The sequence below is a fragment of the Eptatretus burgeri genome, chromosome 8, assembly GCF_056783735.1.
Source record: "Eptatretus burgeri isolate ZD-2024b chromosome 8, Ebu_testis_v1, whole genome shotgun sequence".
Taxonomy (NCBI): Eukaryota; Metazoa; Chordata; class Myxini; order Myxiniformes; family Myxinidae; genus Eptatretus; species Eptatretus burgeri.
The window spans coordinates 95,641,198-95,654,088 of NC_140968.1; the positions used below are offsets into that span (position 1 = coordinate 95,641,198).

Consider the following 12,891-nt stretch of genomic DNA (forward strand, 5'->3'; position numbering starts at 1 on the left):
CTTAGTACAGGTTTACATGGTACCTGTAGCAGGTCACAGATCTGACCTGACCTGACAAGTAAATATCCTTCACAAGTAGAAAAAATAACTCCAACACACTTGAATTGTTGTTTGTGTGCACACGTTATGCGACACCACCCAGGTTTAATAAATACGCTTATTGCTGCTGAGCACAGTTTGATGGAATTATGCATTCATTATATTTTCCCCAATCAAAAGACATAGCTCTGCAGATGCATTATCTCAAATACATTCTCTCTTATCCCAAAGTATCTCTCTCTGCAAAATTCTAAGAGCACAGATTGTAGTAAATAGAAGGCACATAATGAAGCAAAGGAACAGACAGTATAAGAGAAACAAAACTTTGATTTATTTTTTTGAAACAATGTGCTCCCTCCAAAAGAAAAAAAAAATGCACAAATATTAAAACTAAAGCCTCATCAAGATGAGAGTGGAGTGATATCTTGCCAGAGATTGTAACCGAGAAGGAAGAGTATGCTTGTATGAACCGGAGTTGGAAAACTCATGCTTTACTCATTTCCATATATCCTTGCAAGGAATAACAGACATGAAACGCAAACCTCATAGGGGAACAGAAGGAATTCTCCATGTTGATTTGATGGAAAAACATGTCCTCTTCATTAAGTATCAGACAGAGCAATTCCCGTAATGGTTGCATCAATCCTTTTCCTTTACATTTTCTGACCTGATGGCCAAATCCAAATTGTCATGATCCCACTCTTCTTTCTCATTTTCTTGGGATTCTCCATCACTGCCACTTTCACTGCTTTTTTGAGCTTCCTTGGCTTTTCGTGCTGCCAGGGCCTTCAAGTGAGACTGTTTCTTGAGGAGTTCACGCCGGTCAGAAGACAGCGTGTCAACCACGTGCATTGGAACCCTGACCGACTCCAGTCCATTGACCTGATAACACAAGATGACAGGAACATAGAGATGAGCATTTCAAATAAAAAAGAAAAAGAAAAACTCATCCAGCGAATGGAGTTCAGAAAGAGTGATATTAATTTAGATAAAGAACACAGATTGACTAAAAGGAGGTGTGCTCCAGAATTACCCAGGTTTCATGATGGCATCCACACAGGTGACAAAACAGTGAAATGCTTTTGAATAAATTATGCACATATGCAATGTATAAAGACTGCTGCATTTATAACTGGAGAGTTCATGGAACACATTACCCGACAGACTTGAGAAACAAGGACATGGGCGGGCTCAACGAATGGCAAATTTGAGTGGTCGTGACGGCATAAAATGCTGTAATATTGTTGCGGTTTTAGAAATGGTATGGATGCAAATTTCTCTAAAATTAGCACAATGGGTTTGATGGTGATAAGGATATAAAAATTTCAATTCAACTTGATTGATAATTAACTTTAAAAAGTAAAAGTTTTTAGCATTTTGCACAATATATTGTTAGAACCCTTAAATGGGAAATGTATTCAAATACAACATGATTATTACATTAATGTGCTCGAACATGAATCCATTTTCAATAATATATATTTGCATTTGAAACAACTTGTATCTCTTGACTGCATTGGAAGGTTACCAGTCTGATAAGTAAAAAATACCCCTCATCCCCAAAACAGATTGGCCTTCCAAATAATCTTTAATCTTGATTCATTAGAATAGAATCATCTATTGTTCTATTTAGCTTATCAAGGGATTCTTATGTATAACTAATTATATATTGGTGCCTGAAAGTCGAGCTGGAAGCAGGAGTCTGGCTTCAATGGAATGCATGTCGAAGTGATATCCAGATCACTTTTAAAACTCCAAACAACCTTCAGATAATAAATATTCCTGAGCCCTTTGAAATTAAGCGAACCTCCAGATGGCAGCTGCAACAAGACTATGAGTGATCTCTTCACTGAACCCCAAAACGTCAGCCATGGCGCAATTCTGTCTCGAGGATGACCAGATATTCTCGTCATCGACCCCCCCCCCCCCACTTCCTCCTTTTCCCTGCATATTACAGTGGGGAGAACAAGTATTTGATACACTGCCGATTTTGCAGGTTTTCCCACTTACAAAGCACGTAGAGGTCTGTAATTTTTTTTATCATAGGTACACTTCAACTGTGAAAGACGGAATCTAAAACAATAATCCTGAAAATCACATTGTATGATTTTTAAATAATTAATTTGCATTTTATTGCATGAAATAAGTATTTGATCACCTCCCAACCAGAAAGAATTCCAGCTCTCACAGACCTGTTCGTTTTGTCTTGAAGAAGCCCTCCCATTCTCCACTCATTACCTGTATTAACTGCACCTGTTTGAACTCGTTATCTGCATAAAAGACAGCTGTCCACACTCAATCAATCAGACTCCAACCTCTCCACAATGGGCAAGACCAGAGAGCTGTCTAAGGACATCAGGGACAAAATTGTAGACTTGCACAAGGCTGGGATGGGCAACAGGACAATAGGCAAGCAGCTTGGTGAGAAGGAAACAACTGTTGGCACAATTATTAGAAAATGGAAGAAGTTCAAGATAACAGTCAATCTCCCTCGGTCTGGGGCTCCATGCAAGATCTCACCTCGTGGAGCCTCAATGATCATGAGAAAGGTGAGGGATCAGCCCAGAACTACACGGCAGGACCTGGTCAATGACCTGAAGAGAGCTGGGACCACAGTATCAAAGAAAACCATAAGTAACACACTATGCCATCATGGATTAAAATCCTGCAGCGCATGCAAGGTCCCTCTGCTCAAGCCAGCGCATGTCCAGGCCCATCTGAAGTTTGCCAATGACCATCTGGATGATCCAGAGGAGGAATGGGAGAAGGTCATTTGGTCTGATGAGACCAAAATAGAGCTTTTTGGTTTAAACTCCACTCGCTGTGTTTGGAAGAAGAAGAAGGATGAGTACAACCCCAAGAACACCATCCCAACCGTGAAGCATGGAGGTGGAAACATCATTCTTTGGGGATGCTTTTCTGCAAAGGGGACAGGACGACTGCACCGTATTGAGGGGAGGATGGATGGGGCCATGTATCGCGAGATCTTGGCCAACAACCTCCTTCCCTCAACAAGAGCATTGAAGATAGGGCGTGGTTGGGTCTTCCAACATGACAACGACCCGAAACACACAGCCAGGGCAACTAAGGAGTGGCTCCGTAAGAAGCATCTCAAGGTCCTGGAGTGGCCTTGCCGGTCTCCAGACCTGAACACAATAGAAAATCTTTGGAGGGAGCTGAAAGTCTGTGTTGCCCAGCGACAGCCCCGAAACCTGAAGGATCTGGAGAAGATCTGTATGGAGGCGTGGGCCAAAATCCCTGCTGCAGTCTGTGCAAACCTGGTTAAGAACTACAGGAAACGTCTGATCTCTGTAATTGCAAACAAAGGTTTCTGTACCAAATATTAAGTTCTGTTTTTCTGATGTATCAAATACTTATTTCATGCAATAAAATGCAAATTAATTATTTTAAAATCATACAATGTGATTTTCATGATTTTTGTTTTAGATTCCGTCTTTCACAGTTGAAGTGTACCTATGATAAAAATTACAGACCTCTACGTGCTTTGTAAGTGGAAAAACCTGCAAAATCGGCAGTGTATCAAATACTTGTTCTCCCCACTGTATATAAGAACTCAAAAAGTCCATGTACGGCAGAATCAGAGGAAGACTGTGTTGCTTATAGAACCTCCTCTGAATTCTCCATAAATCGACATGTTCGTGTTTGTTTGTAATAAATTACTCACATGTACAGGAGGAATTGAGAATTCTTCTACAACCGCATGTCGAGATTGAAACACACACAGCACATTGACGATTTGAAGTTATTTCTGGAATGAACATTAAGAATAGCACCTTCCCAATGGGGGTAATTTTTGAAATTAAATGCATTGGGTTGGGTAGTGAGTACCCCCTCTCAACCCGCTGGGATAATCGAGCCATCAGCGCATCATGACCTGTAACGTGACTGCTGTCATCACGTAGGGTGTGTGTGTTTTAGTGCCATAGCGTTCAACGTGTGCGAACAACACCAACGTTTTGAAAGCTTCGCTGATGCCATGGTTTTAGAAGTGCAAGCCAAATTCACATTTATTGTTTAAAGCCCCACAGAGTCCTTGTTTGTCTGTTCGCCTGGATGGACATCTGCCCTGTAATGTAATTTATTGCAGTCTACCCCCTCTACTGTATTTTGTTTCCCCAATCTCTGTTCATTCTCCTCCACCCAAAATGATCGGTAAACAAACCAGGACATGACACAGCCTCCCTGAAATAATTGCCCCATTTCCTGGCTTTGTGCCATGGACATTGTTGGACGTTTGGGGTTCGTCTCAGGAGCATGGGGGGGCAGAAGTGAGGATTGCCCATGCTAAGTGCGGAGTTCCGCTGCGAGCAACAACCTGAGGCACCTAATGCATGAATATCCAGTGGGGCAACAGGATGGGTGGGGCTGCGGGGGAACCCTCCAATGGCTGGCATGGGGCCATCTCGTAAAATCTGACGTGGCCCAAAAGCTGGTCCCAGGCCACCTCGGAAGATCTGATGTGTGGCTCATTAGCTCCCGCCAGCCACAGGGGCTATAAAGCTGCGCACGGTGCCTGGCTTTTTTGTTCTCCGTCCGTCTCTTGTATCTCTCTCTCTCTACCCTGCTGGTTGTTGGTGAGTTGTGCGTGGGTGTGGCATAATGGCGGCTCTGTGAGTGAAGCTGTGAGTGCTGTGACGTGTTGGTGTTTTTCCCATCCCCTTTTCACTCCCCTTGTGTCCTTGCATGTGGTTGTGAGTTTTTCTCCTGTGTTTCCCTTCTTTGTTGAGTCAGGAGAGAGAAAGAGCATGCACATTAAGTGTTTTGCAGGCCTGTTCAGGATTTCCTGGTTTTTGGGCCTGCTTTTCTACTTGCTGTGTTTCAACGTTTAGCCTTTTTCTTCGCTCAATACTTTGTTCATATTAATCTTTTGTTTCCTTCCACTTGCTAGTTTTGCTTGTGGCAGGTTTGCTTTTGGTTTCTTGATCCTTCAATTTACTTTGTATTGTTTCACATTATGGCAAACATACGTTTGCATCATAGTGCGTATGAGGAACTCACTCCAAAGAACAGGGTCATAGTTTGTCCACTGGACGGAGTCAGTGTTGATGATGTCGTAAAGGGTTTCGGAGAGCTCAATGGGCTCGAAAACATTCTCGCAGCATCGAGGATGAATCAACGTGTTGTGCCATTTTTGTCTGAAGAGCGATACGTTGCTCAGACGGTCGAAACCGGCTTGCCTCTCCTGCCGGATCTTTTTGTTTCTGTAAGTCCTTTCGACACACCTGCTGTTAAAATTATTATATCAAATATTCCACCTTTCTTTAAAAGCAAGGAGATTATCTCTGCTTTAAGTTATTTTGGGACGGTTGTATCACGGATTTCCATGATCCCATTACGTTTGCGTTCTGGCGTTTCGGTTCGACACATTAAGTCGTTCCGAAGCATGGTGCACGGTCACTTCATACTGCTGTGACTCTTAAATATAAAGATCGTAGCTACCAAGTTTATATTGCCACTGAAGTGATGACATGCTTTATTTGTGGCGAGCATGGACATTTAAAGAATGCGTGTCCGAAACCAAACGTTCCTCGTGGTGAGTCTCAACATGTGGAACCTAATAAGGACTGTCAATGCCAGGAGCTCAGAACAAGCACTAATGATGCACCTGGAGCTGCAGAACCCAAGCCAAGCACTAGTGGTACATCCAGAGTGGTGGAACGTGCAGAGACCTCCCATAATCAGCCCTGGAAAACAAATGCAGAAGTTAAAGAATCTCACGTAGACGACGAGGGTTTTGTCACCGTTCACTCCCGAAGAAACAAGCGTCCTAACATCAACGATCATGATGTAATTGTGAGCGTTTCTAAAAAGCTTGCGCCATCGAGCAAACTACACGGCTTTCATGTAGATACAGCCAGCTCGCTCGCTGCTTTGGAAACAGAAAACAAATTTGCAGTTCCAGCTCCGGTGGATGTTGACAGTGCTCCTGATCATGTACGGGATGAGCACGAGCATGAACAAGAGGGCGGGTTTGTGCCCCAATAAGTAGTTGTGACCACCTCAGTGGTTGCTGATGTCATCGACATTGAAAGTGAGCCTTTGTTGGTCCCTCTCTCTACCAAAAGCATAGTGGCTGAGACATTTGCGTTCCAGACAACTCCGGACGTTACGGATGAGGAGCATGCGTGTTCTGCTTCGTTAACGGCTTTCTCCCTCCCTGCAGAAAGGGAAATGCCTGCTCCATCTGCGGTGCATGGTTCAAGTATGCATCACCAATCAGACTATGATTCTGACAGGGCCTCGTCGCTTGCCTCTGGTGATAGTACTGAAATCTGGAACGATCCAGGCTTATTTCAGGAACCAGACGGTGTACCGACTGTCCCACCCCCCCCCCCTCCAGGAGATCATACAATTTTTACAGCACACCTTCCGTAAGGGACATGTTTAAATTCAAGATTCCTTTCCAGACATGCACAATTTTATTACCTCTGCAAAGTGGCTGCTCCTTCAGTCTGAGCAGTTTGGCATGACAGAGCCACAAATGTTTTGTCTGAGGAAGTGGGTTTTGAAAGCAAGGAAACTACTGCGTTCATAACCTGGCCAATTGACTGATGTCTTTTTCAAAATTCCACACTATGGCTTTCTCGGTTGCTACTTTTAACATTAATGGAGGACGTTCAAATTTACGCAAAGCTGAAGTTAAAGCCCCTGTCACACCTTGACGATTTAGCCAGCGTATGGCAACGTATCAAAATTTATCGAAAACGCTGGCATACGCTGAACTATTTTTTTTTCAGTTTTTGGCGTATAATAGTGTATTCATAACGAGTTTGACATATGCATAACATATTAGTAACGTACACAGAACGTTTGGATAACTTATACCAACGAATGCTTAGCGTGTTGTCGGCGTTCACAACTTATGCCCAACGATAGTCTAACTTATGCATAGCGCACGGCAGCGTATCGCCGACGATCACGTGGTGTAGCCTATTAAAAGGCTGCCGCTCGACGATTCAAATCATAACCGCACTAGACATCGAAGTGTCAACATCACCATCATGCCGAAGAAAACTTCGAAGAACTCCTCGTTACGGAGTTCCACCATGAGCTGGTCATACATGCCAAACTGCAGTCACCTCCCGATCCATGGTCTCACCCAGTTCCTTCTCCTCCATTCACCTCTTCTTCTCCTGGCACTATTGGCACGCAACAAGTAGTGTCAAATCGATGAGGTCATGTTGATATTGGAGCTAGTAGGTATTCTCGTCTCAGCCTTGCCGGATCCTCCATCTCTCGGATGACATGGACATCTGCTCACCATGGAGTCTGGAACACTGACGGGTTCCTCCTGTGAACCCCATTTTTATATACTGTTACGGCTGTGGAAATTCGCAATACACCATAAAGGTTCCTTAGATCAGTTATGACGCTAAGTTTATGTGCAGATAGGTCCCCACCGTTGTTTAAAGGGCTGCGACTCTTTGAGATAGTTGTGGTGAGGTTGAACCCACCTGTGACTGGCTCTTGGCGGTAGTTTCAGGAGGGTCACGACTGAATTGTCCGTCCGGTGGGCGACGCGGCTGCCATTAAGGCCCAGTCACACCTTGACGTTTTAGCCAGCAATGGCAACGATTTAAAATGTATGTAAAATGCTGGCTTACGTTGAACTTTTGATGTTTTTTTTTTTTAAGATTCGGACGTATTCATAACGAGTTGGTCGTATGCATAACATATTAGTAACGGACACAGAACGTTTCGTTGTGTTATAGATAACTTATACCAACGAATGCTGAACCTGTTGTCGGCCTTCACAACCTATGCCCAACGATAGTCTAACTTATGCAGAGCGTGCTGCACGCATCGCCGACGATGACGTGGCGTAGGTTATGAAAAGGCTGTCGCACAACGATTCAAATCAAAACCACCAGAGAAATGGAAGTGTCAACATCGCAGTCACACCTTGGCGATCTTGCCAGCGTATGCCGACCTCTGAAAAATACGTCTAAAACGCAGGCACACGTCGAATACGGTATGGGTAAGTTTGGTATACGTGAATAGAACACTAAAGTACGCTATCATACGTCGTATTAAATGGAGTACGTCTTGTAATTTTAAACATGTTGAAAATTTTACAACGTACATGCCGTATGACACACGCTCTGCATGCGATGGAAATAAGTTGTACGCACGATATGCGATCGTTGACACACATCGACACACGTTACTTGAAAGGTACTCATAAGTCGAAACACATCAAGTTAATGGTTAGCGTCAGTGTTCCAGACTCCCGGTTTTTTATTTTCTTCGGTATGACGGTGTTCAGTGTACAGTGCAGTTATGATTTAAATTGTTGAGCGGCAGCCTATTAATTATATTATATTATAACCGCACGAGAAATCGAAGTGTCAAAATCACCATCATACCGAAGGAAGGAAGAAACCCCCCCCCCCAAAAAAAACCAGGGAGTCTGGAACATTGACGCTAACCATTACCTTGATGTGTTTCGACTTATGAGCACCTTACAAGTAACGTGTGTCGATGTGAGTCACCGATCGCGTAAACGTGAGTACAACACGTAACTCATAGGTTAGAAATAAGTTTCGGGTATGCTAAACATTACCTCGACGTGTTTCGACTTATGAGTAACTCACAAGTAACGTGTGTCAACGATCGCGTGACGTGCCTACAACTAATGGCCAGCGTTATGCGGAACGTGCGAGTCATACGCTGGCATAAGTCTTAAAATTTCAAGCAAGGAAAATTTGAGGACAACAGAAAAGTACAACATTTAAAGCCAGCGTACAACGACGTATGGCAGTGTTTTTCAGCATGCTCTCAATGTTATCAAAACTTACCCATAACGTATTCGACGTGTACCAGCGTTTTAGACAAATTTTCCAAAAATCGGCATAAGCTGGCTAAAACGTCAAGGTGTGACTGGGCCTTTGGAGGTACGCGGCCGATCGCACGCCAGGCGGGCCAGAATTCGTAACAATACCAATTCCCCGAAACGCTACCAATACGCCATTATACGGTAGCTGTAAGTTAGAAACATGTTCAGTAAGTTCTGTGGTCGTCCGGAAGACATCAAATACGTCTACATACGTCAATATGCGTGGGAGATACGTTACATATCGCTTCAAAGCACGTTACTCATAAGTTAGAAATAAGTTTCGGGTACGCTGGAGATTACCTCGACGTATTTCGACTTATGAGTAACTTACTAGTAACACATGTCGACGTGTCAACGATCGCGTAATGTGCCTACAACTTATGGCCAGCGTATGTGGAACGAGCTCGGCGTACTGCGACGTATATCATATTCTCTCCAGCATGCTTCAGCGTGCTCTTAACGCATACAAAACTTACCCATAACTTATTCGACGTGTGCCAGCATATTCGCCAAATTTTTCATACGTCGGCATACGCTGGCTAAAACGTCAAGGTGTAACAGCGGCTTAAGGAGCTTGTATTGAAGAACCACATTGAATTTTTACTCTCACAGGAAACCAGATGTAGCTCCTCCAGTATGAGCAAATGGGAGAGAATGATGAAAGGAAGGTGGTTCTTCAGCAGCTTAGAGTGTCCCAGAGCTGGGTTAGCCATATATTTACATCCCTCTCTCTGTAATCTCATTGTTGTTTTTAATGAAATTATTAAAGGATATTTAATCTCACTCACCTTTACTCTTAATGGTTTTAAACACACAATATTCAATGTCTATGCACCAAGTGACATTACGGAACGAACTTGTTTTTTTTTTTACGCAGTTAGAAACATCCCTCACACACTTTAGATTTTAATGGATTTGTTTGTTTAGGTCAGGTCAGGTATGGGAGCATGTGCCAGAACAGCACGTCGCTGCGTCCACTTTCCGCCGGTACTCCAGGGGCCTCCGTCTGGCCATCCCCCAGGCAGATGCCAGGCCCATCCCCATCTCCTTGAGATGATGGTCAACCTGTTGCAACCATGAGGCACGTGGTCGACCGACTGGCCTCTACACTCATGAGACTCCCTCGCTGAGAGAATCTGGTGAGCAGGATCAGAGTCAGGAAAACGAGCCACATGTCCATACAGCCGCAACTGACGCTCACGGACTATGCAGGAAACAAATCTCATCCGAGTCTCTCTCAGCAACCGCTCGTTGGACACAAAATCCGACCAGCGAGAGCCAAGGATTCTCCGAAGACACCTGGTACCAAAGGAATTAAGTCTCCGTCTCAGATCCTTGGTCAGAGTCCAAGTCTCGCACCCATAGAGCAAGACTGGAAGTACCAAGGACCTGAAGACTCGGAATTTCGTCCTCCCGCACAGGTACCGGCAGCGCCACACCCCATGATCCAGTGAATCCATGACTCCCCAGGCCCGACCCAGACGTCTATTGACCTCTGACTCGCAGCCAGCAGAGACATGAATATCACTGCCAAGGTAAGTGAATCTCTCCACGACCTCAACATCCTCACCACAAACAGGACAGCAGCATCCAAGATGTCACCGAAAGCCTGGATCTTAGTTTTGACCCAAGAAACCCGTAATCCCAACGGCTCCGACTCCTCATTCAGCACCTCGAGGGCCCCCAAGAGTTTGTCTAAAGTCTCCGCAAAGATGACTGCATCATCTGCAAAGTCAAGGTCCGAGATCTTGACATTCCCAAAGGACGCACCGCAACTTGATCTCTCCGACATCCTCCCTAGAATCCAGTCCATACAAGTGCTGAAAAGTGTGGGGGCAAGTACACATCCCTGACGAACTCCAGTAACAACTGGAAATAAGTCAGAGATGGTACCACCACACTTCACAGCACTCTCAGTACCAGAGTAGAGTTCAGACATCAGATCGATCAGTTTTGGTGGCACCCCACGAAGACCAAGAATCCTCCAGAGGACATCCCGATTCACTGAATCGAACGCTTTACAGAGATCAACATAGGCTGCAAGCAGCCCCTGCCGAAACTCTCGTCTGCGTTCGGTGAGGACACGAAGTGCAAGGATACGGTCAATCGTTGACCTCTTTGGTGTAAAGCCTGACTGCTCTGGACGCTGGTGCTCAAGCAGATGGTGGCGAACCCTATCGAGAATTATCCGAGCAAAGACCTTGCCCGGCACTGAGAGCAGCGTCACCCCTCGGTAGTTGTTGCAGTCTTGGCGATCACCCTTCCCTTTCCAGAGAGGGACAACAAGGCCCCTCTTCCAGTCAGTTGGGATGATGCCTGTGTTCCAGGCAGAGCACAAAACTGCATGCAACGACACGAGTGCAGCATTTCCACCAGCCTTGAGAAGTTCGGCATGGATGCCACAGATCCCTGGAGCTTTGCCCCGTTTCAACTGGTTCACCGCAGCCCGTGTTTCCACAAGCGTAGGTGGACCACAGTTGATTCGAGGGTCAGCAACAGGGATTGTAACACCCTTGACGTCCAACTCGACAGTTGGGGGATCAGCCTGGTACAACCGCTCAAAGTAATCGGCCCAGCGGGCCTTCACTTCAGACTCCTCTGTCAAGAGCCTACCACTCTCTGCTCGAACTGTAGTGCTCCGAGGGATGAGCTTGGATGAACGTAATGCGCGAATTCCCCTGTAAGCGGGACGAGAATCACCTGTCCACAGGTGATGCTCTACCCCCTCACAGATTCCTCGCACATAGGCCTCCTTGTCCACCCTCAGTGCACGTACAGTTTTACGCCTCAGCTCCCTGAACAGCTCAGCTCTGCCATTCAGCCTGGCCCTGCGACTCCGGTCAATGGTATCCAGTGTCCCTTGAGACAAAATTCTTCTTTGCCCTGCGGTGAGCTCCAAGGCATCCACCGGCAACATCAAGGACGGTGGTCTTGAAGGCGCTCCACAACTCTTCAGAACCCCCCAAAGCACCCAGACCCCCCAAGTGTCCACTCAGCCTGTTCGCAAACTCCTCAGCTACTCTCTCATCCCTGAGCTTGGCAACATCCAGCCTCGGCTGGGATGGTATCATTCTCCAGGATTTAAGGTGCAGCTTTAGAGTTGCTACAACAAGCCTGTGGTCAGTATTGAGGAACTGAGCACTCCGGTAGACCCTGCAGTTCTGGATCATCCTCCAACGACCGTCAATGAGGACATGGTCAATCTCCTTTGCCACACCGCCAGCGTTGGAATACCAAGTCCAGCGATGAGCTTGTGGGCGCTGAAACCATGAACCAGCCACCCTAAGTCCATGACTTCTTGCAAAGTCAAGGAACTTAGTGCTATTCTGGTTCATAGTTCCTGACCCATGGGGACCAACACACACCTCATAACCGTCCCTATCAGTTCCAGTCCATGCATTGAAATCCCCCAAGACTAGAAGTGTATCTCGTCTGGGGCACTGATCAACCACAGACTCGAGTGTGGCGTAGAATGCATCCTTCACGGTGAGATCACTCGCCTCAGTCGGAGCATAAACAGAGACCAGGGAAATGACACCTAAGAAGTGACGAATCCTTAATCTCATAATACGCTCGTTGACCGGTGTTACCTCAATTATCATTGGGGTCAGCTTATTGGACACAGCTATAGCAACTCCTTGGGTATGGTAACCATCAGAGCGACCAGACCAATAGTAGGTGTAACCACCCACCATTATCTCGCCGCAATCCGGTCTCCGAACCTCAGAGAGAGCTGCAATCCCGATGTCCAAACGCTTGAGCTCAGATGATAACAGAGACAGGTGATCATCCTCTCTTAGGGATAGGACATTCCAGGCACCCACCCGAAGGGACCGCCTCAGGTTAACCCAAGGAGACCGCCGTCTGGTGGACGACACCTCAGCACCACTCCGACACACTCTCCCGCAATCTGACCCAGGGATGTTACCCCGTGGTTTCCCTCCTATCAAAGATTGGGGGTCCCGAAGGCTTTGCCCCAATCCCGTCATCCGGTG

At 45.9% G+C, this 12,891-nt stretch overlaps 1 protein-coding gene across 1 annotated transcript in view; it reads right to left on the reverse strand.

Moving 5' to 3' along the window:
• Positions 1–348: 348 nt before the first annotated feature.
• Positions 349–12,891, reverse strand: part of MRPL9 (mitochondrial ribosomal protein L9) — a 52,653-nt gene continuing 40,110 nt past the window's right edge. The window contains exon 7 of the mRNA XM_085893092.1: positions 349–921. Coding sequence (XP_085749218.1) covers positions 679–921 — 243 coding nt within the window. The 3' untranslated portion in view covers positions 349–678. The remainder of the gene's footprint in view (positions 922–12,891) is intronic.